Source organism: Thalassophryne amazonica, chromosome 18, assembly GCF_902500255.1.
Source record: "Thalassophryne amazonica chromosome 18, fThaAma1.1, whole genome shotgun sequence".
Classification (NCBI taxonomy): domain Eukaryota; kingdom Metazoa; phylum Chordata; class Actinopteri; order Batrachoidiformes; family Batrachoididae; genus Thalassophryne; species Thalassophryne amazonica.
The window spans coordinates 55,410,066-55,434,462 of NC_047120.1; the positions used below are offsets into that span (position 1 = coordinate 55,410,066).

At 41.4% G+C, this 24,397-nt stretch overlaps 1 protein-coding gene across 1 annotated transcript in view; it reads left to right on the top strand.

Annotated features, from left to right (window-relative positions):
- Window positions 1–24,397, top strand: part of si:ch211-183d21.3 (serine/threonine-protein kinase SBK1) — a 42,362-nt gene that overhangs the window by 13,488 nt on the left and 4,477 nt on the right. The window contains exons 2-3 of the mRNA XM_034194421.1: window positions 17,433–17,716; window positions 22,787–22,989. Coding sequence (XP_034050312.1) covers window positions 17,433–17,716; window positions 22,787–22,989 — 487 coding nt within the window. The remainder of the gene's footprint in view (window positions 1–17,432; window positions 17,717–22,786; window positions 22,990–24,397) is intronic.

Below are 24,397 nucleotides of genomic sequence, written 5' to 3' on the forward strand. Positions count from 1 at the left end.
CTGCATGAGGCAAATGGTGGTCCCACCAGATACTGACTGGTATCCCCTGTTGGGAAAGTGTAGTGACACGGACCCACAACAGGGGGCGCAAATGAACGCACAATAGAGGGAGTTAAATTTGAACACTTAACTGTTGTGAATGTCACAACCACACACAGCAGATTATAGAATAAATACAAGTCAATGGATAAAGGTGTCGTGTGGGCAGGCTCGACGATAGGAGACGTCCGTCTGGAGATGAACCGGAACCACACGATTTCCACCGCCACCGAACCCGAAGAATACTGGAGCCGCCAGGTCCCGAATTCCCCAGGTGGCCACCGTCTCAGCATGTTGGATCTGGTACTGCTGGCGAAGAGCAAAGACAAAGACAGTCAAGTGTGGGTGTGTGTACACCCCGTAACAACAACGGTGGGAATTCCACCTCTAACACACACTCGTGCAGCGTCTGAGTACCACTTATCTGGTGGGACGTAGAACGAAACAGTCGCGGCCCACGCCGGTCCTCTGGGTAAACAGCTGCAACAAAGTAGCTCTTGAAATCAGTTAGTACAATACGCAGGCAGAGAAAGTTACCTCCAAGAAGTACGATATCTCGGCGACGTGGTGGAGGTGTCATCCTGCTTTTATCCGGGGTGAAGTGCAGATGATCGGTGACAGCTGTCATAGTTGATGAGTGACAGCTGTCACCTCGGCTGTTCCTGTAAGGCGGCAGCGCCCCCTCGTGCCTGAAACCCGCACTTCAGGCAGGGCGCCCTCTGGTGGTGGGCCAGCAGTACCTCCTCTTCTGGCGGCCCACACAACATCCCCCCAGTAAAACAAAACTGCACCTTTCAGAGTGGCCTTTTATTGTGGACAGTCTAAGGCACACCTGTGCACTAATCATGGTGTCTAATCAGCATCTTGATATGGCACACCTGTGAGGTGGGATGGATTATCACAGCAAAGGAGAAGTGCTCACTATCACAGATTTCGACTGGTTTGTGAACAATATTTGAGGGAAATGGTGATATTGTGTATGTCAATCAATCAATCAATCAATCAATTTTTCATATAGCGCCAAATCACAACAAACAGTTGCCCCAAGGCACTTTATATTGTAAGGCAAGGCCATACAATAATTACGTAAAACCCCAACGGTCAAAACGACCCCCTGTGAGCAAGCACTTGGCTACAGTGGGAAGGAAAAACTCCCTTTTAACAGGAAGAAACCTCCAGCAGAACCAGGCTCAGGGAGGGGCAGTCTTCTGCTGGGACTGGTTGGGGCTGAGGGAGAGAACCAGGAAAAAGACATGCTGTGGAGGGAAGCAGAGATCGATCACTAATGATTAAATGCAGAGTGGTGCATACAGAGCAAAAGAGAAAGAAACAGTGCATCATGGGAACCCCCCAGCAGTCTACGTCTATAGCAGCATAACTAAGGGATGGTTCAGGGTCACCCGATCCAGCCCTAACTATAAGCTTTAGCAAAAAGGAAAGTTTTAAGCCTAATCTTAAAAGTAGAGAGGGTGTCTGTCTCCCTGATCCGAATTGGGAGCTGGTTCCACAGGAGAGGAGCCTGAAAGCTGAAGGCTCTGCATCCCATTCTACTCTTACAAACCCTAGGAACTACAAGTAAGCCTGCAGTCTGAGAGCGAAGCGCTCCATTGGGGTGATATGGTACTACGAGGTCCCTAAGATAAGATGGGACCTGATTATTCAAAACCTTATAAGTAAGAAGAAGAATTTTAAATTCTATTCTAGAATTAACAGGAAGCCAATGAAGAGAGGCCAATATGGGTGAGATATGCTCTCTCCTTCTAGTCCCCGTTAGTACTCTAGCTGCAGCATTTTTGAATTAACTGAAGGCTTTTCAGGGAACTTTAGGACAACCTGATAATAATGAATTACAATAGTCCAGCCTAGAGGAAATAAATGCATGAATTAGTTTTTCAGCATCACTCTGAGACAAGACCTTTCTAATTTTAGAGATATTGCGTAAATGCAAAAAAGCAGTCCTACATATTTGTATAATATGCGCTTTGAATGACATATCCTGATCAAAAATGACTCCAAGATTTCTCACAGTATTACTAGAGGTCAGGGTAATGCCATCCAGAGTAAGGATCTGGTTAGACACCATGTTTCTAAGATTTGTGGGGCCAAGTACAATAACTTCAGTTTTATCTGAGTTTAAAAGCAGGAAATTAGAGGTCATCCATGTCTTTATGTCTGTAAGACAATCCTGCAGTTTAGCTAATTGGTGTGTGTCCTCTGGCTTCATGGATAGATAAAGCTGGGTATCATCTGCGTAACAATGAAAATTTAAGCAATACCGTCTAATAATACTGCCTAAGGGAAGCATGTATAAAGTGAATAAAATTGGTCCTAGCAAAGAACCTTGTGGAACTCCATAATTAACCTTAGTCTGTGAAGAAGATTCCCCATTTACATGAACAAATTGTAATCTATTAGACAAATATGATTCAAACCACCGCAGCGCAGTGCCTTTAATACCTATGGCATGCTCTAATCTCTGTAATAAAATTTTATGGTCAACAGTATCAAAAGCAGCACTGAGGTCTAACAGAACAAGCACAGAGATGAGTCCACTGTCTGAGGCCATAAGAAGATCATTTGTAACCTTCACTAATGCTGTTTCTGTACTATGATGAATTCTAAAACCTGACTGAAATTCTTCAAATAGACCATTCCTCTGCAGATGATCAGTTAGCTGTTTACAACTACCCTTTCAAGAATTTTGAGAGAAAAGGAAGGTTGGAGATTGGCCTATAATTAGCTAAGATAGCTGGGTCAAGTGATGGCTTTTTAAGTAATGGTTTAATTACTGCCACCTTAAAAGCCTGTGGTACATAGCCAGCTAACAAAGATAGATTGATCATATTTAAGATCGAAGCATTAAATAATGGTAGGGCTTCCTTGAGCAGCCTGGTAGGAATGGGGTCTAATAGACATGTTGATGGTTTGGATGAAGTAACTAATGAAAATAACTCAGACAGAACAATCTGAGAGAAAGAGTCTAACCAAATACCGGCATCACTGAAAGCAGCCAAAGATAACGATACGTCTTTGGGATGGTTATGAGTAATTTTTTTCTCTAATAGTTAAAATTATGTTAGCAAAGAAAGTCATGAAGTCATTACTAGTTAAAGTTAATGGAATACTCAGCTCAATAGAGCTCTGACTCTTTGTCAGCCTGGCTACAGTGCTGAAAAGAAACCTGGGGTTGTTCTTATTTTCTTCAATTAGTGATGAGTAGAAAGATGTCCTAGCTTTACGGAGGGCTTGTTTTATAGAGCAACAGACTCTTTTTCCAGGCTAAATGAAGATCTTCTAAATTAGTGAGACGCTATTTCTGTTATGTGTCGGACGCAGCCCGGAGAACCGACCAGCGTTTGAAGGACCCAGTATAAAATAAGCAGAGCACGGAACAAAGGATAACAGAGTTTAATAAACATAACAGTGATGTGATAAATATAAAAGTGCGCGGTCTGGCGTGGTGGATTGCGGTGCGCTCCCAGCAGCGCTAACGGTCCGGAGCCAGAACCAGTTCGGACCCCAGGACCCCGCCGACACCCCCCAGGTGGCCGCGACAAACCGAGTCTGTGAATGAAGAAATCATCTTGTGAGTCCACACTCAACACACAGAGAGAACGCTCAAAGGTGTACAAACAGCAAACACTTCCTGGCTTAATTACTAATCAGCTTCCCACCCTGCAGGCATGGAACACCCTGTTCACAAACTCACTGCAGTGGAAGCTAATTAAAACGACCAACATAACAGCTCAATACAATAAGGTGTGAGGGACACCACATTTACTGACTGTACGAGGGCTGTCAATAAAGTAACGGTCCTTTTTATTTTTTTCAAAAACTATATGGATTTCATTCATATGTTTTTACGTCAGACATGCTTGAACCCTCGTGCGCATGCGTGAGTTTTTCCACGCCTGTCGGTGACGTCATTCGTCTGTGAGCACTCCTTGTGGGAGGAGTCGTCCAGCCCCTCGTCGGAATTCCTTTGTCTGAGAAGTTGCTGAGAGACTGGCGCGTTGTTTGATCAAAATTTTTTCTAAACCTGTGAGACACATCGAAGTGGACACGGTTCGAAAAATTAAGCTGGTTTTCAGTGAAAACGTTAATGGCTGATGAGAGATTTTGAGGTGATTCTGTCGCTTTAAGGACTTCCCACGGTGCGAGACGTCGCTCAGCGCTCTCAGCCGCCGTCGTCAGCCTGTTCAAGCTGAAAACCTCCACATTTCAGGCTCTATTGATCCAGGACGTCGTGAGAGAACAGAGAAGTTTCAGAAGAAGTCGGTTTCAGCATTTTATCCGGATATTCCACTGTTAAAGGAGATTTTTTTAATGAAAGACGTGCGGACGGGTCCGCGCGTCGCGACGCTCCGCCACAGGAAAAACACCTCTGTTGAAAGCCTTAAGGACAAGTTGGAACATGTCCTGCTGTTAAACAATTTCTCATATACTCACTCCACTGAAAGCCATCAAAAGCCGCCTGGATTTTACAAATGGTTATCAACACGGAGGTGTTTTTCCTGTGCCGCCGCACCGCGTCGGCTGCGTCCCGACGTGCGGATCCGTCCGCACGTCTTTCATTAAAAAAATCTCCTTTAACAGTGGAATATCCGGATAAAATGCTGAAACCGACTTCTTCTGAAACTTCTCTGTTCTCTCACGACGTCCTGGATCAATAGAGCCTGAAATGTGGAGGTTTTCAGCTTGAACAGGCTGACGACGGCGGCTGAGAGCGCTGAGCTATGTCTCGCACCGTGGGAAGTCCTTAAAGCGACAGAATCACCTCAAAATCTCTCATCAGCCGTTAAAATTTTCACTGAAAACCAGCTTAATTTTTCGAACCGTGTCCACTTCGATGTGTCTCACAGGTTTAGAAAAAATTTTGATCAAACAAAGCGCCAGTCTCTCAGCAACTTCTCAGACAAAGGAATTCCGACGAGGGGCTGGACGACTCCTCCCACAAGGAGTGCTCACAGGCGAATGACGTCACCGACAGGCGTGGAAAAACTCACGCATGCGCACGAGGGTTCAAGCATGTCTGACGTAAAAATGAATGAAATCCATATAGTTTTTGAAAAAAATAAAAAGGACCGTTGCTTTATTGACAGACCTCGTATAAATGATAGTCACAAAATCTAACGTACCTCAGGAAGTGTGCTGACGAGCGTGAGACCTCACCCCCTCCTCTTTCACAGACCATGCATCAAACCTGGACGTTCTCTGCATCCACTGATGATGAGATGGCTCTTGAGACGACGATCTCACCCGTCTGGTCACAAGGTCGAGTCTCTGGCAAATACACACTGTGTACTCCAGTCTTAAATGCCACCATGTTCCAATCCATGTAGATGCACCACAGCTGTGAGTCCTGACGAGCCGCAGGTGATCAGCCTCAGGTGATCAGGGTGAGGTCCTGATAAACTCAGCTACACAGCCACTCAGTCCCAAATGCGCACCACCTGGAAGGAAAACCAAAAGACAGAAACAAAAGACACACAAAAGCCAGCCAGGCACGCCAGCCACAACAATTTCCTCTCCAACTTACGGGTTATCTGCTTTAAGCTACGAGTTTGTGAGTTATACCACGGAGTCAGGCACTTCTGATTTAAAGCTCTCTTTTTCAGAGGAGCTACAGCATCCAAAGTTGTCTTCAATGAGGATGTAAAACTATTGATGAGATACTCTATCTCACTTACAGAGTTTAGGTAGCTATTCTGCACTGTGTTGGTATATGGCATTAGAGAACATAAAGAAGGAATCATATCCTTGAACCTAGTTACAGCGCTTTCTGAAAGACTTCTAGTGTAATGAAACTTATTCTCCACTGCTGGGTAGTCCATCAGAGTAAATGTAAATGTTATTAAGAAATGATCAGACAGAAGGGAGTTTTCAGGGAATACTGTTAAGTCTTCAATTTCCATACCATAAGTCAGAACAAGATCTAAGATATGATTAAAGTGGTGGGTGGACTCATTTACATTTTGAGCAAAGCCAATAGAGTCTAATAATAGATTAAATGCAGTGTTGAGGCTGTCATTCTCAGCATCTGTGTGGATGTTAAAATCACCCACTATAATTATCTTATCTGAGCTAAGCACTAAGTCAGACAAAAGGTCTGAAAATTCACAGAGAAACTCACAGTAACAAGCAGGTGGGCGATAGATAATAACAAATAAAACTGGTTTTTGGGACTTCCAATTTGGATGGACAAGACTAAGAGTCAAGCTTTCAAATGAATTAAAGCTCTGTCTGGGTTTTTGATTAATTAATAAGCTGGAATGGAAGATTGCTGCTAATCCTCCGCCCCGGCCCGTGCTACGAGCATTCTGGCAGTTAGTGTGACTCGGGGGTGTTGACTCATTTAAACTAACATATTCATCCTGCTGTAACCAGGTTTCTGTAAGGCAGAATAAATCAATATGTTGATCAATTATTATATAATTTACCAACAGGGACTTAGAAGAGAGAGAGACCTAATGTTTAATAGACCACATTTAACTGTTTTAGTCTGTGGTGCAGTTGAAGGTGCTATATTATTTTTTCTTTTTGAATTTTTATGCTTAAATAGATTTTTACTGGTTATTGGTGGTCTGGGAGCAGGCACCATCTCTACAGGGATGGGGTAATGAGGGGATGGCAGGGGGAGAGAAGCTACAGAGAGGTGTGTAAGACTACAACTCTGCTTCCTGGTCCCAACCCTGGATAGTCACGGTTTGGAGGATTTAAGAAAATTGGCCAGATTTCTAGAAATGAGAGCTGCTCCATCCAAAGTGGGATGGATGCCGTCTCTCCTAACAAGACCAGGTTTTCCCCAGAAGCTTTGCCAATTATCTATGAAGCCCACCTCATTTTTTGGACACCACTCAGACAGCCAGCAATTCAAGGAGAACATGCGGGATGGGCCCAGAGAAAACTACAGAGTCCGACATTGTTTTTGCAAAGTTACACACCGATTCAATGTTAATTTTAGTGACCTCCGATTGGCGTAACCGGGTGTCATTACTGCCGACGTGAATTACAATCTTACCAAATTTACGCTTAGCCTTAGCCAGCAGTTTTAAATTTCCTTCAGTGTCGCCTGCTCTGGCCCCCGGAAGACAATTGACTATGGTTGCTGGTGTCGCTAACTTCACATTTCTCAAAACAGAGTCGCCAATAACCACAGTTTGATCCTCGGCGGGTGTGTCGCCGAGTGGGGAAAAACGGTTAGAAATGTGAACGGGTTGGCGGTGTACACGGGGCTTTTGTTTAGAACTACGCTTCCTCCTCACAGTCACCCAATCGGCCTGCTTTCCCGGCTGCTCGGGATCTGCCAGAGGGGAACTAACGGCGGCTAAGCTACCTTGGTCCGCACCGACTACAGGGGCCTTGCTAGCTGTAGAATTTTCCACGGTGCGGAGCCGAGGTCTCCAATTCGCCCAGCCTGGCCTCCAAAGCTACGAATAAGCTACACTTATTACAAGTACCATTACTGCTAAAGGAGGCCGAGGAATAACTAAACATTTCACACCCAGAGCAGAAAAGTGCGGGAGAGACAAGAGAAGCCGCCATGCTAAATCGGCTAAGAGCTAGTAGCTGCGCTAAGCTAGCGGATTCCTAAAAACACGCAAAGTAAATAATGTGTAAATAATTTAGAGGTGATTCAGCAGAGGGAGTGCTTTAGTTAAGGCACGTGAAGATTACACTGGGAAACAAATCGTTATCTAGATAACTAGATCAATCTAACTGCGCAGATTAAACAGCTAACAGATACAGCAAAACACCGCTGTGCTCCGGAACAGGAATTGATACAATACCGCAGTGAGAGCCAACCACCAGTAGAGGCGTTTGTGTGTTATGTGGAAAAAGTTTTAGATCTTTGAGTTCATCTCATACAAAATGGGAGCAAAACCAATAGTGTTGCGTTTATATTTTTGTTGAGTATACTTACGTGATCGTTTGTGGTCAGTACTGATGTAGCCATGCTACATTCCCGCTCACTGTGCCCGGATGTCCGATGGACATCCCTTCCAGCGTTTTAGGTTGCCCAGGAGGGGTCCTCTAGCTACCGCGTCCATCAGGACCTTTCAGTGGGATGTAGCTTTCTGGTGTGTGTGTGACAGATAGCAAGAGAGGGATGGTGCTATGAATGGATATAACCCTGAGTCCCAGCAGGGATCCTCCATATGGGCAATCAGGCACACCTGAAAGCGGGTGATTTGTCAGCTTGAATGTTCGTGGCCTGGACTGCCAGTTCACCTATTACCTCACCACAGGAGCTTTGTTCTACTGAGGCACAAACCTCTTGACTCTCATCGTCTGAGACCCTGTGGCAATAAGGAAGGTGATTCAAGTTTTTTACAGACAGGTCCATACGTTTTTGTTTTACGAAGTCTTCAAATTATTCAGAATACAGCTGCTCAGGTTTTGACTAGATTAAGGACATTTGATCATATTACTTCCTCCAGTGTGCTGGTCACTTTTCATTGGCTACCTGTTCATGTGAGGGCAGCTTTCAAGGTTTTGCTGCCAACCTATAAAATATAATCTAATGCTAAAATACCCTCAGCTGTAGGAGCATTGTGTTCTTTATAATTTGCAGTTGTTTAATTAATTATTAAGATCCTATTGTCTTATGTACAATTTGTACACGTTCAAATTAAATCATCATTTGTTCATGTTGTGCAAATCAAGGAATATTTGTAGATTTAACTCCATAGGAAGTTAGCTTTGAGTTAGTGAAAGTTGGCGTGCATGCTAACATCCACAACATCCACATCACAGTCCAGCTCCAGTCTGGTTGGCTGTCACCCACATCACTCAAAAAAGAAAAAAAAATGCATCAGATTGAAACAGAATGTGACTTTTTAACCTCTTAAAATACACCAAGGTTAGCCATCTTTGCACTTGCCCAAGGTCTGTGTCCCAAGAATGTTTCCTGTGAATTTCAAGAGTCTGGCAGTAATAGGACTCGACTTGTGCTGAGCACAGACAGACGGACGGGCGAAAAGTCCTTCGCAATATGACCATATTTGATGGCCTTGGGTAATAATCTTCATATTTAGTTTGTCTCGTTACGTATGACCTCTGAAAATGGAGTGACTGTATATGCAAATGACAGTAATTCCTAGGCTACTGTAAATCGCTAATGCAATATTTTTATTAAACCTCTTGAACCAGGAGACCTCATGTGATGTTTGACCAATGATAGGTTGTTGAGGAGTCTGATTTCTGAAAACCAGTCACGTCATAAATCACTCTCTATTTCCCCCTGACCCCGAAGACACGTCAGACATTTTGACAATAAATTGGACACAGGAGATCAGTCTTCAACCATAATGACTTTTGTGCAAGAGCAAAGCAAACCAGTGCATTAGTACGGTGGAGAGGCAGAGACAATGAACAGGCCCTGCAAGCTATTTATTTCTTTCATTAGTCCCTTGTTTACTTTTTAGGAATAAAGACAGGGGAAAGAAGAGAAGAGATACAAGGAGGCTAGACCTCTTCGGTCCTACAAAAAGGGCAAATGTGTAAAGCTGCTGATCCACCTCCTTATTTAAGTAGTGTGCTTGGCGTTCATAAAAATGCATTTGTTCGAGATGAATGTGGAATGATTTGTTGTCACTTAGAGTGCACATAGATCAGTGCTGTGCTACTACAATCTCCAATTAGCTGTTGCACTGGTTCCTAAACAAGTACTAACTAGGTTATACTGTAGTACCTGTGGACGTGAAGACAGTCAGGGGGACGGCAATGTGTCATTTGACCCCAGTGACCTTGATCTTCACTCAAGTTATTGTCCTCTGGTTGGGCCATTTGGGAAATCTGTCTACATTAAGCGTCTGTCACATTTGGTCCAAATCAGGTTTAAAATCAAATTCCTTGACCTTTGAATTGTTTAAGGGCAGGTGACAACCTTCACTGAGAAACCAGGTTTGGTAGAAATCAGCAAAAGGACCAAGGATGAGTAGACTAACAAACAAACAGGCAAACATGACTTTGGCGCCAACGATTAACCTTTGGCAAATTTGATCTTACTGGGCATTCTGAAACCCACCGTTATATGTGTGCCAACTTTTATACAAATCAGGATCAACCCAAGTGTGTGTGTGTGTGTGTGTGTGTGTGTGTGTGTGTGTGTGTGTGTGTGTGTGTGTGTGTGTGTGTGTGTGTGTGTGTGTGTGTGTGTGTGTGTGTGATGTTGACCACAGTGATGGATGTTTGGCATTTTTGACATTGCCAAGGCAATTGCAGGACCTACCTCCTTATGTGTACCATGGTTGGTGCACATGACCTTGACCCCAATGATGTTTGCTAAATTAGATCTTTGTTGGGCAATTTCAGAACCCACTTACATATGTGTGCCACGGTTGGTGGACATCGCAGTAAAATATTTTTATTTTTGACCCAATGAGCTAGATGTTTGCCAAAACAAATCATTTAAGGGCAATTCTGCAGTCAGACTTCATCCACCTGCCAAGTTTGGTGGAAAAAAGCCGTACAGACAAACATTTCTCAAAATATCAGAATATAGTTGAAATAGAAGATCCTGCTTCCCACACATGAAGTGAGAATTACGAGGACGTCATGTTAAAGTGCTTTTATGTTATAGCGAAATGGAAATTGGCATATGAATGTATCATTTTTTGAATAAAACACTAAATATTTTTTTTGTAAGTTGTGTACATAAATTACATAGTGATATATAGAAGTTTATAGGTTAAATTATGTACACAAGCAACAGTTAAACTATTTAAAATAAAGAATTTCCTGCTATCCCTGACTGTCATCTTCTTCAAGACGTAGAAAGGTTGAACGTCACCCGCAAGTCGGGAACTTGTGTATCAACATTATCTCAAAGTTTCGAACTAAAAATTATGTCTTGAGTGGGTATTCATGTTCAATTTAAAAGTTGACAAGTCATATACTGTAATTCTGTCAGCATGTGTAGGCGGGATGGTCATTTGGGACACATTTGTACTTTTTTCTTTAAAGTATTTTTGTGTTTGACTGTGTTAAATCCTCCAATTCTTATTGTAATACTTTCCCTTACAAAGAACAAAATCAATATATTCCACAGTTTGAATTTATTGAAAGTCATGCTGAAAACCAGGCCCGGGTCCCCAGAGACACAGGCCACACAGGGACTCCATCCCCGAACATGGCCGACAAATGGCCTTTATACAAGACAATGTAAGCTGTACCGTGGGTGGGTTGTAGTCTCACAATCTTAATCTTACTGGCTCTCCATAGACAGAGGGAAGCCCTCTCTATATCTGATGCTTGCGCATGGGTAATGGAAGTGCAACTTAACTCTTCTGTTGGAACTTTGAGCCAGTTAGAACCAGATTCTAAACACTTCTAAACAGATAAAAATAAACAAATAATTGATAACTAACATAAAATAATAAAATAAGGATTTACCACAGATATTATCTAACAACTACTTAGTTGTATTTCATAGGGTTAAAACATCAGGAACATTGATGCCACTCTTATGGCTAACAGTAGTTAACCTAGCTAGCTACTTGCCTAACAAGCTAGTAGCCACGATCATGTTTTCAAAAGCTTTTTTTTTTTTAACTCACATTAATGTAGTATATAGAAGCAGTGAACAGAGCACTATTTGACAAATTGGAAATGAGACTGCCCAAGGAGACAACAGCAAAGTCATAAAATAAAGTGAACACCTGAGAAGAGAGAAGGTTAAATTAGCGAGTGCGATATTAACACAACAGTACTTGTAGAGAAAAAAACACCAGTGATATCATGTTTAATCTCTGTTTGTGTCTTCAAGGTTATGAAAGAACGTGCAAAATAATTCAATTTATTTTTTTGTGCAGACACCAGGTTTTATTTATAACAGGTGTCTATAGAACTGCGTTCAGTAGGACATAAAGCTGGATGCTTTCATGAGAACATGTTTTTTTTTAATGGTCTACTGTGAATGCATATGCTTGATTAATTGCAAAATGGAGACATTGTTAATCTTTATTTAGCAGAAAACAGTTATGTTGCTAAGTGAAAGCTTTGTATCACCAACTTTAGAGATACAGGGAAACATACTTGTTTTCAAATGAACAACCGATGTATTTTGAGTTGATTTATTAAGATTTTAAATTGGATTTAAAAGAATCAGATTCCCTAACAAAGAAGAATGTTCTCAACAAGTTAATAGTTAGATAAATAAAACCTAAGTAGAGACTAGCAGTGCTGAACAATGTCCAGCATTTTGCATTAATACAAAGTAGGAATGAAAAATGTCAATCAGTGTCACTTAAAGCCCAAGATGATGCCTTTAAATGTCTTGTATTGTCCACGATCCAAAGACATTCAGTTTACTGCCAGCTAGGAGTAAAAGACTAGTAAAATAAAGCAGAAGATCTTAAGATTTAAGAAGTTGGAATTAAAGAATTTGGATTAAAAAGACTCAACATTATGAAATGATTAGTAAAATGACATAACTGTTGATTAATTTAATAGTCGATTAATGAACAGATAGATAGATAGATAGATAGATAGATAGATAGATAGATAGATAGATAGATAGATAGATAGATAGATAGATAGATAGATAGATAGATAGATAGATAGATAGATAAGCAACAGGTTGGTTGTCACATCCCAAGGTTCTTGAAATGGAGCAATATCTCTACCTGGTGGACAGTTACCATTAATGCACTAGTGTGTGTGTGTTGGTGTGTGTGTGTGTGTGTGTGTGTGTGTGTGTGTGTGTGTGTGTGTGTGTGTGTGTGTGTGTGTGTACTATAACACTTGACACAACTTAAAGTAGGAGTGGGTGAGAGTTCACTGTGTTCTAAAAAAAAAAAAAAAACCCAGCTGACTTTTGTTGAGCGGTGTGTCTTCTTGGGAGGACTCAGCTAAATGCAGCCAGGTTTGAGCTGCTTGGGGAAATCAAATGACGTGTGCCAAGCTGTAGCTGGGTGTGTTATGGTGCCAAACTTATTTTCATATTTGTGAACTGTGTCTGTGTGTATTCCATGAAATGGAAAGGGATTGCTGCCCTCAAAGCCTGTTCTTTGAAAGTAGTGGGTTCAGGTTTAACGCAGCCTATCTCTTTACCACAGACTGCATGTGCGACTTGTGTTCTAACCCAAAATTTTGCTTATAGCTCTGCACACACTGTCCAAAAACAAAGTCGGATATCGAGCATGTTTAACAAGAAACCCAATCTATATTTCATGGGAAAATTTTTCTTTCTCTCTGCATATGACTCCAAGATCTAGATCTCAATCTCTCCTAAATTCCAGTTTCTTGTTGCCAACCACAAGGCTTTACCCAAATGCATTAAAATGTTCCTCAAGCTAAATCTTAATCTGTATGTGGACTGTGTCCGCACTACCTAGTCTTTAGCTGGTTGAAAGGACAGGAAAGGAGCAGAGGGCAGCGTGGGAGATCAGCGTTGCATGCGGCTGTGGTCGAGCTCGAATGCCGAGTTGTGCTTGCAGCTGCTCCCTCTCAGAGGCCAGTGCACAAAGGGTCCTTTGATGGAGTGTAAATGTCGACCTGAAACACCAAACACTCCCTGACCTCCCCTTTCACATCCACATAGAAACTCTCACGCCATTAAAATAAAGGCCACATCACCTTATCTCCACTCCTCAAAGCACTCAGTCAGATGCACTTTCTCACTCACATTTACAGCATCACCACAGCCCGCACAATGCTCCGTCACCCCAACCGTTCATCACATTTCGGGATTCCTAATCCAGTTCTGCAAAGGAAATGAGTGCAAAAAGCATTATGCACTATAGGGTGGGAGGCTTTTGTCTTTCTGCAAGTGGCATAATGTGATTAAGACCCATGCAGGAGCGCTGCACATTGTGCCTGTGGAGCCTGAGTTGAAGGCACGCCAGTATTTAAAAAAAAAACACCTTCCTTTCAGTCTGGTTGAATGAGCCTACAAGGCTATGATGTGTTCTTCCATTCTATACCTCTTAAATGTTTAAAAAGTGGGCCGCAGATCGGTTTAGATAAGATCAATATGTGGACTCTTTGAAGGCTGTGTACAGTGGGCGCGTTCATCTTGAGTAGGCCTCATTGTTCTCTTATATAACCATCTTCTTGCTTATGATAAAATCAGGAAGCAAGCGTGAGCATATGGTACATGGGGTACTTTTCTATTCTCGGCTTCTTTCTTTCTTTTTTTTTTGTAACACAATGATGAGCCAAGAACACAAGGCTGCAAATGGTATTCTATTCTCATTTGTCCTGTCTAGCACAGCTATATTTATCACACGCTTCCCAAAAGATAGCCGAGGAGCCTCAATACCTTGACCAAGAAGTATGTCCTATATAGGCCCTCAGGCTTATTCCTGGATTCCGTAGCTTGATGCAGATGAGAGTCCACCATGTTCCCTGAGGGAGATACCTGTCCATCACAGGTTACGTCCCCTGCCGAGGCCACTACCCATTGCCGCCTGCAATGCACATGAAGGGTCTTGTTCCAAGACAAAGACAGGTAGCATAACCAGGAATAAACGCAGGTCAAGATATTGGTAGCCCAACTTGATATCCCACTGAGCTTCAGTCAACACGTTAACTGTGATTAAAACATTTAAAATGTCCCAAAAACAGTCCATTAATATTTCTTGGCATTTGTGATGCAGAACTCAATGTGCTATTAGCAGCCGATCTGCTCTGCGTAAGCCTGATTCCGTCAGATTTTAAGCTAAGCAGTGCGCGACCTGGTTAGTACTTGGATGGGAGACCTCTTCAGAACACCAGCGGCTGTGTGTCTTTCTCCAGGTAAAACTGGAGTTGCGTCAGGAAGGGCATCCGGTGTTAAACTTGTGCCAAATACCAATGCGCATCTGGCTGTATCCGCTGTGGTGACCCCAAGCAACATGGGAGCAGCTGAAAGGTCAAAAACTACAACTCTGTGTACTATTAATTTGTTTTAAAGTCAAGGTGAAATCCAGGCTGAAGCATGTTCCTTCCTACTAGTTTGACTAGTGGGGGTTTGGCTGACCTGGTTGTACATTGTCCTAGTGATCAAGGAGTCTGGTGTTCAAATTCTACTGGCATGTGTCTTAAAGTGAAACTTGGTACACAGGGTCACCTCTTTAAGACATCAGGCAACTTTGATGATAGGTGTGTTTTGATTCTAATTCTAGCCATCAGAGTATGAAACCTTATGAATGTGATATCTTCACAAAGATTTAGTGTATCAAGGTGAAACTTTGTACACAAGGTCACCTCATTAAAATCTCAAACAAGTTCAGCCTTGGCCGCATTTGGATTCTAACTGTGGCCACCAGGGGGCTGAGTTTCTGAAGCCTAGTGTAATTCATGGATGAAAATGAAAGTTACTTACACAAGGTTACATTGCTGAGAACTCATGTTTGGTGTTGAACACGTTTTTATTTTAAATTTTGGCCAAAATAATATTCATATTAAGATGAAACTTTGTTTGGGATTTTTTTAAACTTATTAAATGGCAGGAGGGAAAAAAGAGAAAAGCAGCCACTTTTGCTGATTTATAATAGTAACGTGTTCAGTGGTGGGCTCAACTAACTGAAAAATTAGCTTCAATAACCATTAAACCGCTAACTGAAAAGTTTGCTTTTATAACACTAAACCAATAAACCGCTTAAAATTTAGCAAAAGTTACTGCTAACCGCTAATTGCTAACTTTTAGTATTAACTCAGTACACTGTCAGCTATGCTGATAAACCAGTTTCAAGTTTAAGACCGCAGGGGCTGCTGGGTAAATTCAAAGGCGATCACAAACACAAAACAAACACACGAAAAATTAAAAATAAAAACCCCAAACACGGTCATCATCTTTATCAAAACCAGGAAATCGCAATATTAGATGTCACAGTTTATCTCTATATTATATATTTATAAACCATTAACAGAGCTACAGCTCACCTGTATTGCATTCACAAACACAAAACAAATGCATGAAAAATAAATAAATAAAAATACTGACTTTGAGCTGCTTACATACGGTTTTTGTCCACAGTGTAACTTCTTGTCTTCTTACCAGCGCTTGTGTGCTTTGACCTGTGAATTGGAAGTGTAAGCTAGCTCACTGCGTTCATTAACAGGAACTAACATGTATGATTTTAGAGTTTAGAAATGTTTTTGACTGTTAAATTTACTCACTTTACCAGGAAAAAAAAAAAAAAAAAAGTTAGTGGACTAAATTTAGTGGAAGTTAATTGGTCCACTGATGGTTTCCAAAGTTAGCTGAAAAGCTAATCAGCTATCAAAAACGTTAGCTTTGCTAATTAGCTATTAGCAGATTAGCAGAACTATGCTCCCCACTGCCTGTAGCTCCGTTAATGGTTTATAAGAATATAATATAGAGATATACTGTGGCTTCTAATACTGTGATTTACTGCTTTTGATGAAGTTGATGACAGTGTTTGGGGTTTTAGTTTTTATTCATTTATTTTTTGTTATTCGTTTTGTGTTTGTGATGGCCTCTGAATTTACCCAGCAGCTCCTGCTGTGCTTAAACTCGAAACTGGCTTATCAGTAGCCGACGTCAATACTAAAACTTAGCGGTTAGCTGTAACTTCAGCTAAATTTTTTAGTGGTTTATTGGTTTAGTGTTATAAAAGTTAACTTTTCAGTTAGCAGTTTAATGGTTATTGAAGCTATCTTTTCCATTAGCTGTGCCCACCACTGCTCATTACAGATTTTCTTACAGATTGCTTCAAACAAGAAAACCTCAAGTCACTCATCTGAATTCCGTTTGTCTTGACTTAGTTGCATTTTGCAGTTGTAATGCATTTTGTGTGTCTGACTCCAGGCACATTTCTTTCCTCCCATGAGTGGTTTGAGTTATTTCAAAATCGACATGTCTCAGAATCAGCAGTAATCTTTTTTTTCTCTCTTGCAGTTCTTCAGCTTCTGCAGTTTCACTGAGAACAAATAAACATGTTCTCCTGAAGTGACATCTTAACTCTCAGACACATACATATCGTGCGTGCCGTGCTTCTTGAGCGTCCTGTATCAGAAAGCAGTGTGTACAGTATTTTCATAATGGTCACAATTCTTTTTTTCCGGCAGTCATACCCCTTGGAACTGTCAGCTTTTTCCCATTTGTTTCCAGTTGTTAGTCCTTCTACCTGGTCATATTGATTTTCCTATAACTGTCTGCCAATAAGTGCTGTCTGGAGCCACATCTGAAAGCTGGCCAAAGTAATCTAGAAAAACCACAGGGAGTCTAATACATTCGCTTCAAAGCACCGCCACTGTTGATGCCTCCCTGCATTGATTTTTCTGAATTAACCACCCTTTAGAAAAGCTTGTGCAGACACACACGCTTGAATATAGCCAGAGTTATGTTCACAAATATCCCAGAAAAAACCAGAAAAAACACACAATTTACATTGTTGCCTGAAAGAAAAAGACCTTAAGCAGTGTTTTCTTCTCCCACTCAGTTTGCCCCACAGTGTGAAGGCGAGCCTGTCTCTTTCTCCATCTGGGTCGGGACGAGTGGGCAGTGGAGGAGGCAGTGGCGGTGGCGGCGGCGGCATTGGTGGTGGCGGCGGTGGTTCTCCCACATCCAAGATGGGCTACTGCGCAGGGGTGCCAGTGGAGGACATGCAGGCTCTGGCCATTACATCACTATCAGCAGCAGATGTAGCCAAACAATATGAGCACATTCGCGAGCTGGGAAAGGGCACCTATGGAAAAGTGGATCTAGTGGAACACCGAACTCAGGGTGAGTGCAGACAGACAGGTTTAGATTTCAGCCTAGCAGTATTCTTTATTTAGAACAGTGTCTATATATGTTCACGGGCTAAAAAAAATTAAACAAAACTAATGTTCATTTCAGTCTAAAAATCACTCTGAAATGCACAAAATCTGACCAACATGGCAACTTTACTTAATTACTGCTTTTTGTACGGAACCTTTTATTGGATATTTTGTTTGTTTTTTGGTCTATGAGTCCATGCACTGAAAAAAAGAGAATGTTTAAACCAACTTAAAAAAGTGTTACAATTTGTAAAAACCTAAATGAATTAAGTTGTTTGAACTTAAGTTTGTAAGTTAGAGTTGATTTAACTTTCAAACTTAAGTACAAACAACTTAATTCATTCAGTTTTTTTACAAATTGTAACAGTTTTTTAAGTTGGTTCAAACGTTCTCTTTTTTTCAGTGTGGGCGGGCAACACGGTGGCTTAGTGGTTAGCACTGTTGCCTCACAGCAAGAAGGTCATGGTTTCGATTTCCACCTGTGGCCTTTCTGTGTGGAGTTTGCATGTTCTCCCCGTGTTTGCATGGGTTCCCTCCGGGTGCTCCGGCTTCCTCCCACATCCAAAAACATGCAGGCTAGGTGGAGTGGAAACTTTAAATTGTCTGTAGGTGTGGATGTGTTTGTTTGTCTATATGTGGCCCTGCGACAGACTGTCATCCTGTCTAGGGTGTACTCCGCCTCATGCCCTGTGACTGCTGGGATAGACTGCAGCCCCCCCCCGTTAATTGGAGTAAGCGGTTGAAGTTGAGTGAGTGAGTGAGTCATGGGCTAAACAAGTTTTCAGTACTACTTAACTTGACTAAACACTTATAATTCAATCTCAGTATATAAAATGTGTAATAGCCTTCCCAGGGAGGCAGCTATAGCCGGGCAGGGAGCAATGAAGGATTTTAAAATCCTCCAATCATATTGAAAGGTACAACACATTATTTGTCTTTTCATAAGGATTCCAAAAAGATATAGTTTAGATTATCTGTGACTGAATGTTCTGGAGTTACGTTGTAAAAACATCAAAAATAGTGAGTAAATCAATTTCTGTTTGAACAGGGCAAAAATTTAACTTGCTTAAACTTATGTAAAAATAGATGTAAATTATTGGTTGAGCTAATATGGTTTTAAAAAGGAATAGTTTGCACCATCTGTTATGCTTAGTTGTCATATTACGGGATAACATGCATCATGATGTCATAGAATCCAGTGGACATCAACCTTGTTTGACAATTACGTTGGATCCGAAGCATTCAACACTGTCAAAACTGTTCTATTTATTAATCCTTTTAGCTCAATCAATAATTCACATAATTTGTTTTACCAAAACTGGAGAAACCTTAACTTTTGACCCCTGTACCCTGAAAAAGTCTTGGATTTACATGATTTGATGTTTCTCAATTATAAACATAAGAAAATTACGTTATTTGGACACATTCTAATCATGTGCAACTGATGTACATATTTAATGGCCCCTTCACACATAGCATGAATAAATTGGAATCAGGGCGAATCACGGCGAAACAGCCCGAATGAGGGAACGACGACACACACGCATCACAGTGAACAGTTTTAAGACCATGTCCGTCAAAACATGGTATGTGTTCCCCAGCTGGTACATCTAGAACCAGAGATCTCAACAGCTGCTGTTGTCGGCGGCCACGCCCCCTATCCATCCAGCGCACACACCGTGTCACTGTTTCTGTGTTATGTGATCTTTTTTTTAGTTATTTCTTACGTAAATGTGTATGTAGGTAGTGTAGTACTTATTAATATAGCTGTCCTGGCTGTGGTCTCTGTTTTTTTTAATATGACACGTACGAGGCGTTGGAGGCAGCGCTGATTTTTCACGAATGACATGCAATTCCTCCTTCGTGCGCTAGTCGGCTTCACTCGTGTTATGTGTGAAGGGCCCCTTCATCATGTAAAGTCAACAGACTTTAAAATATGAACATCGGTTGCATGTGATCGGAATGTGTCCAAATATGTGTTTTCTTGTATTTTTAATTGAGAGACATACATTGAAGAAGACACATTGCTGTAAGTTTTGATTTTATTTGTGAGCTGTAGCTTAATTAGAGGCTGTGATGGGGCAAACAAATGTAAATTCTGCCATTTTTTAAAAGTCAGGGCAAAAGTTGGATGTCAGATGTGGATTTTTATGCCATGAATTGAAGCTACTACATATTTAAATATTTTCTACCTACCTACCTACCTATCTCAGTTGATATGGTCCTCAGCACTGACCAACATACATGCTTGGACCATGTCCAGAAAAGCATACTACATGACTGTAGTACACTTTCCCTCTGGATGCAAGTAGTCTGGATGCAAGTAGTTCATCTCATCTGAGTCTCACTCAGTTATTGTTCATTTGGTACAAAGTCATCCCAGCACTACCCAGAGTTTCTCAAGAGAGATCTAGTACCAAAAACATCCAGTTGTTGCCTTAGATCACTGGTTAGAGTCCAAGTCTCACAACCATGTAGTAAAACGGGAAGCACCAGTCCCAAAAAAGACTTCTCCTGAAAGACCTAATAAAGTATTTCATTCTCCTGTATCTCCAAACACGTCTGTCCCATGACCTCATGATTGATGAACACTTCGACGTTTCTTGACCTCAAAGGCTGGAGACACGAATGTGGACTGCTGAGAGAACTGAATCTCTCCACAGTTTGGAGTCATTAACCTCATTTAAGACCAAGTCAGGCTGACTTTTGCTGACTTAATGGTCTGAGGTGACTGCAGGGGTAAAGTATGAAGAGACTTGCGTGAAGTTGAACAAAACCTACTTCTGGTAGAATTAATAAACCTGAAAACAAGGGCTGATCTCCCTGTGTTTGCTATTTTTGTAGCTGATAGAATCGGCGTGTTTGAAATATCCATCTTTTTGCAATGGGAATGTGATGAACAACAGGGGTGGTTTCTTGGTTATAGGAAACTCAAGGTTACAAAGCTGGCTGGGGTTAAAAGCAGTATAACAAGGCTCAAAAAAATCATCGTGAAGTAGCACAGAATGAGCGACACAGGAGATGAAAAGACGAGTGGAGGGGAGATCAGTTTTAATTGGCGTGAACGTAGTGCTTATCAAATAATCACGGTCAAATTTTTCATTCATTAGATTAGTGATTCGGTCTGTCTGCCTATGTATGTCCAGTCCAGTCTCACGTTTTTTTTTCATCCTCCAGTCACAAAATGAGTCAAATTTTTGTGACGTCTCACTATTACTAACCCTATTCCTACCCTCAACCCCAAGTCTAACCTTAACCATAACCTAATCCTACTCCTTCCCCCCACCCCATCCATAACCACTCCTGACCCCCCCAGCTTCACTTTTAATTTTGTGCAGCCATCACGGAATGAATTAGAATGACTTTGTACTGCTGTGACGAAAATGAGGCGCTTTTCATCACAATATCACAAACCAATAGATTAATGTACAGTAGTGTTCAGAATAATAGTAGTGCTATTTGACTAAAAAGATTAATCCAGGTTTTGAGTATATTTCTTATTGTTACATGGGAAACAAGGTACCAGTAGATTCAGTATATTCTCACAAATCCAACAAGACCAAGCATTCATGATATGCACACTCTTAAGGCTATGAAATTGGGCTATTAGTAAAAAAAAGTAGAAAAGGGGGTGTTCACAATAATAGTAGCATCTGATGTTGACGCTACAAACTCAAAACTATTATGTTCAAACTGCTTTTTTAGCAATCCTGTGAATCATTAAACTAGCATTTAGTTGTATAACCACAGTTTTTCATGATTTCTTCACATCTGTGAGGCATTAATTTTGTTGCTTTGGAACCAAGATTTTGCTGGTTTACTAGTGTGCTTGGGGTCATTGTCTTGTTGAAACACCCATTTCAAGGGCATGTCCTCTTCAGCATAAGGCAACATGACCTCTTCAAGTATTTTGACATATCCAAACTGATCCATGATACCTGGTATGCGATATATAGGCCCAACACCATAGTAGGAGAAACATGCCCATATCATGATGCTTGCCCACCATGCTTCACTGTCTTCACTGTGAACTGTGGCTTGAATTCAGAGTTTGGGGGTCGTCTCACAAACTGTCTGCGGCCCTTGGACCCCAAAAGAACAATTTTACTCTCATCAGTCCACAAAATATTCCTCCATTTCTCTTTAGGCCAGTTGATGTGTTCTTTGGCAAATTGTAACCTCTTCTGCACGTCTTTTATTTAACAGAGGGACTTTGGGGGATTCTTGCAAATAAATTAGCTTCACACAGGTGTCTCTAACTGCCACAGCACTACAGGTTAAAAAAAAAAAAAAAAAAAAAAAAAAAAAAAAAAAAAAAAAATAAAAAAAAAAAAAAAAAAAAAACTCCAGACTGTCTTTGATCATCCTGGAGCTGATCAATGGGTGAGCCTTTGCCATTCTGGTTATTCTTCTATCCATTTTGATGGCTGTTTTCCATTTTCTTCCACGCATCTGTTTTTTTTTTTTTTTTGTCCATTTTAAAGCATTGGAGATCATTGTAGATGAACAGCCTATAATTTTTTGCACCTGCGTATAAGTTTTCTCCTCTCCAATCAACTTTTTAATCAAACTACGCTGTTCTTCTGAACAATTTCTTGAATGTCCCATTTTCCTCAGGCTTTCAAAGAGAAAAGCATGTTCAACAGGTGCTGGCTTCATCCTTAAATAGGGGACACCTGATTCACACCTGTTTGTTCCACAAAATTGACGAACTCACTGACTGAATGCCACACTACTATTATTGTGAACACCCCCTTTTCTACTTTTTTTTACTAATAGCCCGATTTCATAGCCTTAAGAGTGTGCATATCATGAATGCTTGGTCTTGTTGGATTTGTGAGAATCTACTGAATCTACTGGTACCTTGTTTCCCATGTAACAATAAGAAATATACTCAAAACCTGGATTAATCTTTTTAGTCATAGCATTACTATTATTCTGAACACTACTATATATTTTGTGCTGCTGAATCACGACTTGCCGTGAGACTCGGTTGGTATGTCTGTCCTAAACGTGTTTGACTCAATCTTTGCAGGGACTCAAATGGCCCTGAAGTTTGTCACCAAGAACAAAACAAAGCTGAAGAGTTTCCTGCGAGAGTACAGTCTAACGGGCTCGCTCAGCTGCAGCCCTTTCATCATCAACGTCCTGGATGTGCTGTTCGAGACTGATGACAGCTATGTGTTCGGACAAGAGTACGCTCCTGCCGGGGACCTTTTCGATATTATTCCTCCCCAGGTAATAATTCATACTTCCTCCAATCACTCAGTCAGGGTTTCTCCGGTCTGCCATCATGTTCACATATGGCGGTTTTAACAAGCTCTTCTGTGCTCAGTGCCTCTGCCTTCATCGCCGCTTTCCTCACTGCGCGCGTCGACCACTTTGTTGTAATGCTATTCTGGTTGATGTACAAAGAGTGCCTGACTTCAAGGTTCTTGTAGACTCATTAAAAATGTTTGCAGCGGGACACTGTGCTTTTTTTGCTTCACTTTTCCAGGTTTTGACTTTACGTCGATTTTTATCTTCACTGTCATTCATACATTCAGTACATCCACTGTGTCGAAACATTGCTGCAAACTAGGAGTGTTATTTATCACCACTGCATGCAGATAAAACACTGAAATAATACTTTTTAAGTTAAGTGGGCGCAGGTGCATGGAAACGTAATGTGTGCGTGGACATTTTTAGAAATGGTGGAAACTGGTGATTAGGACTGTTCAGGTTATATAGTGAAAAAAGCTGTGAGAGACTTCGGGCCACATGTTTTTGTTCTACTTGGGGTTTTATAGGTGCAGACCAAATTTGAACTCAATCAGATAAGATTTAGAGGTCCCCCAGAGTGACACATTTTCCTCTCCCTCTGCCCCCAACGGGAGAAGATGCTGATGCCATTATTTTTCTTTTACAGGTACATCTGATGGCTTCTAATCACAAAAAGCGGTGGTTGATTGGTCACCCAGAGAAGAACATTACTGGAATTACTGGATTACTACATTGCTTGTTTGGGGAAAATTGTTGCTTTGTGGGGGGAGCCCTAAACAATGTCCAATTACAATAAAATTTGGCACAGATCTTTTATTTTATTAGTGGAACAAGAGCAACATGTGGCCCAAAAGATTTTGTAACATTTGACATTTTGAACAGGTCTAATGGTGATGCTAATTTGGAAGATATCAAATGAAGATGAATTTTGACACTAGTGGCAGTTGTAGACCATTTCAACTGGAGGTGCCAGCCAGGGTGGGACCATTTTGAAGTTCAAAAGTAACTGGGCTTCTTCACCGCTTCTCCAAGTGGTTCCTGCAGTCTAAAGCGGCAATTCCCAATTCCAATCCTCAGGGACCCCCGAACTGACACACCTTTCATCACTCCCTGATCTGCCATTCAAATATGCTCAACCAAGAGCTAACAGACACCTGGATGAACCTGCTTCAGCAAAGTAGTGAGAGTTGACAAATGTTCAGGCTCGGGGTTCCTGAGGGTTGGATTTGGGAACCGCTCTTCTAAAGTCTCCTCATGAGAGTGAAACAAAGAGATTTAAACTCTTTCTGTAATCAACAGATCCTCCAGAAGGCTGAAAATATCTTCGGCGATTCGACTTTTAAATGCTCCGTAGATCTACCATGTTTTTATTGATTTATTCTGG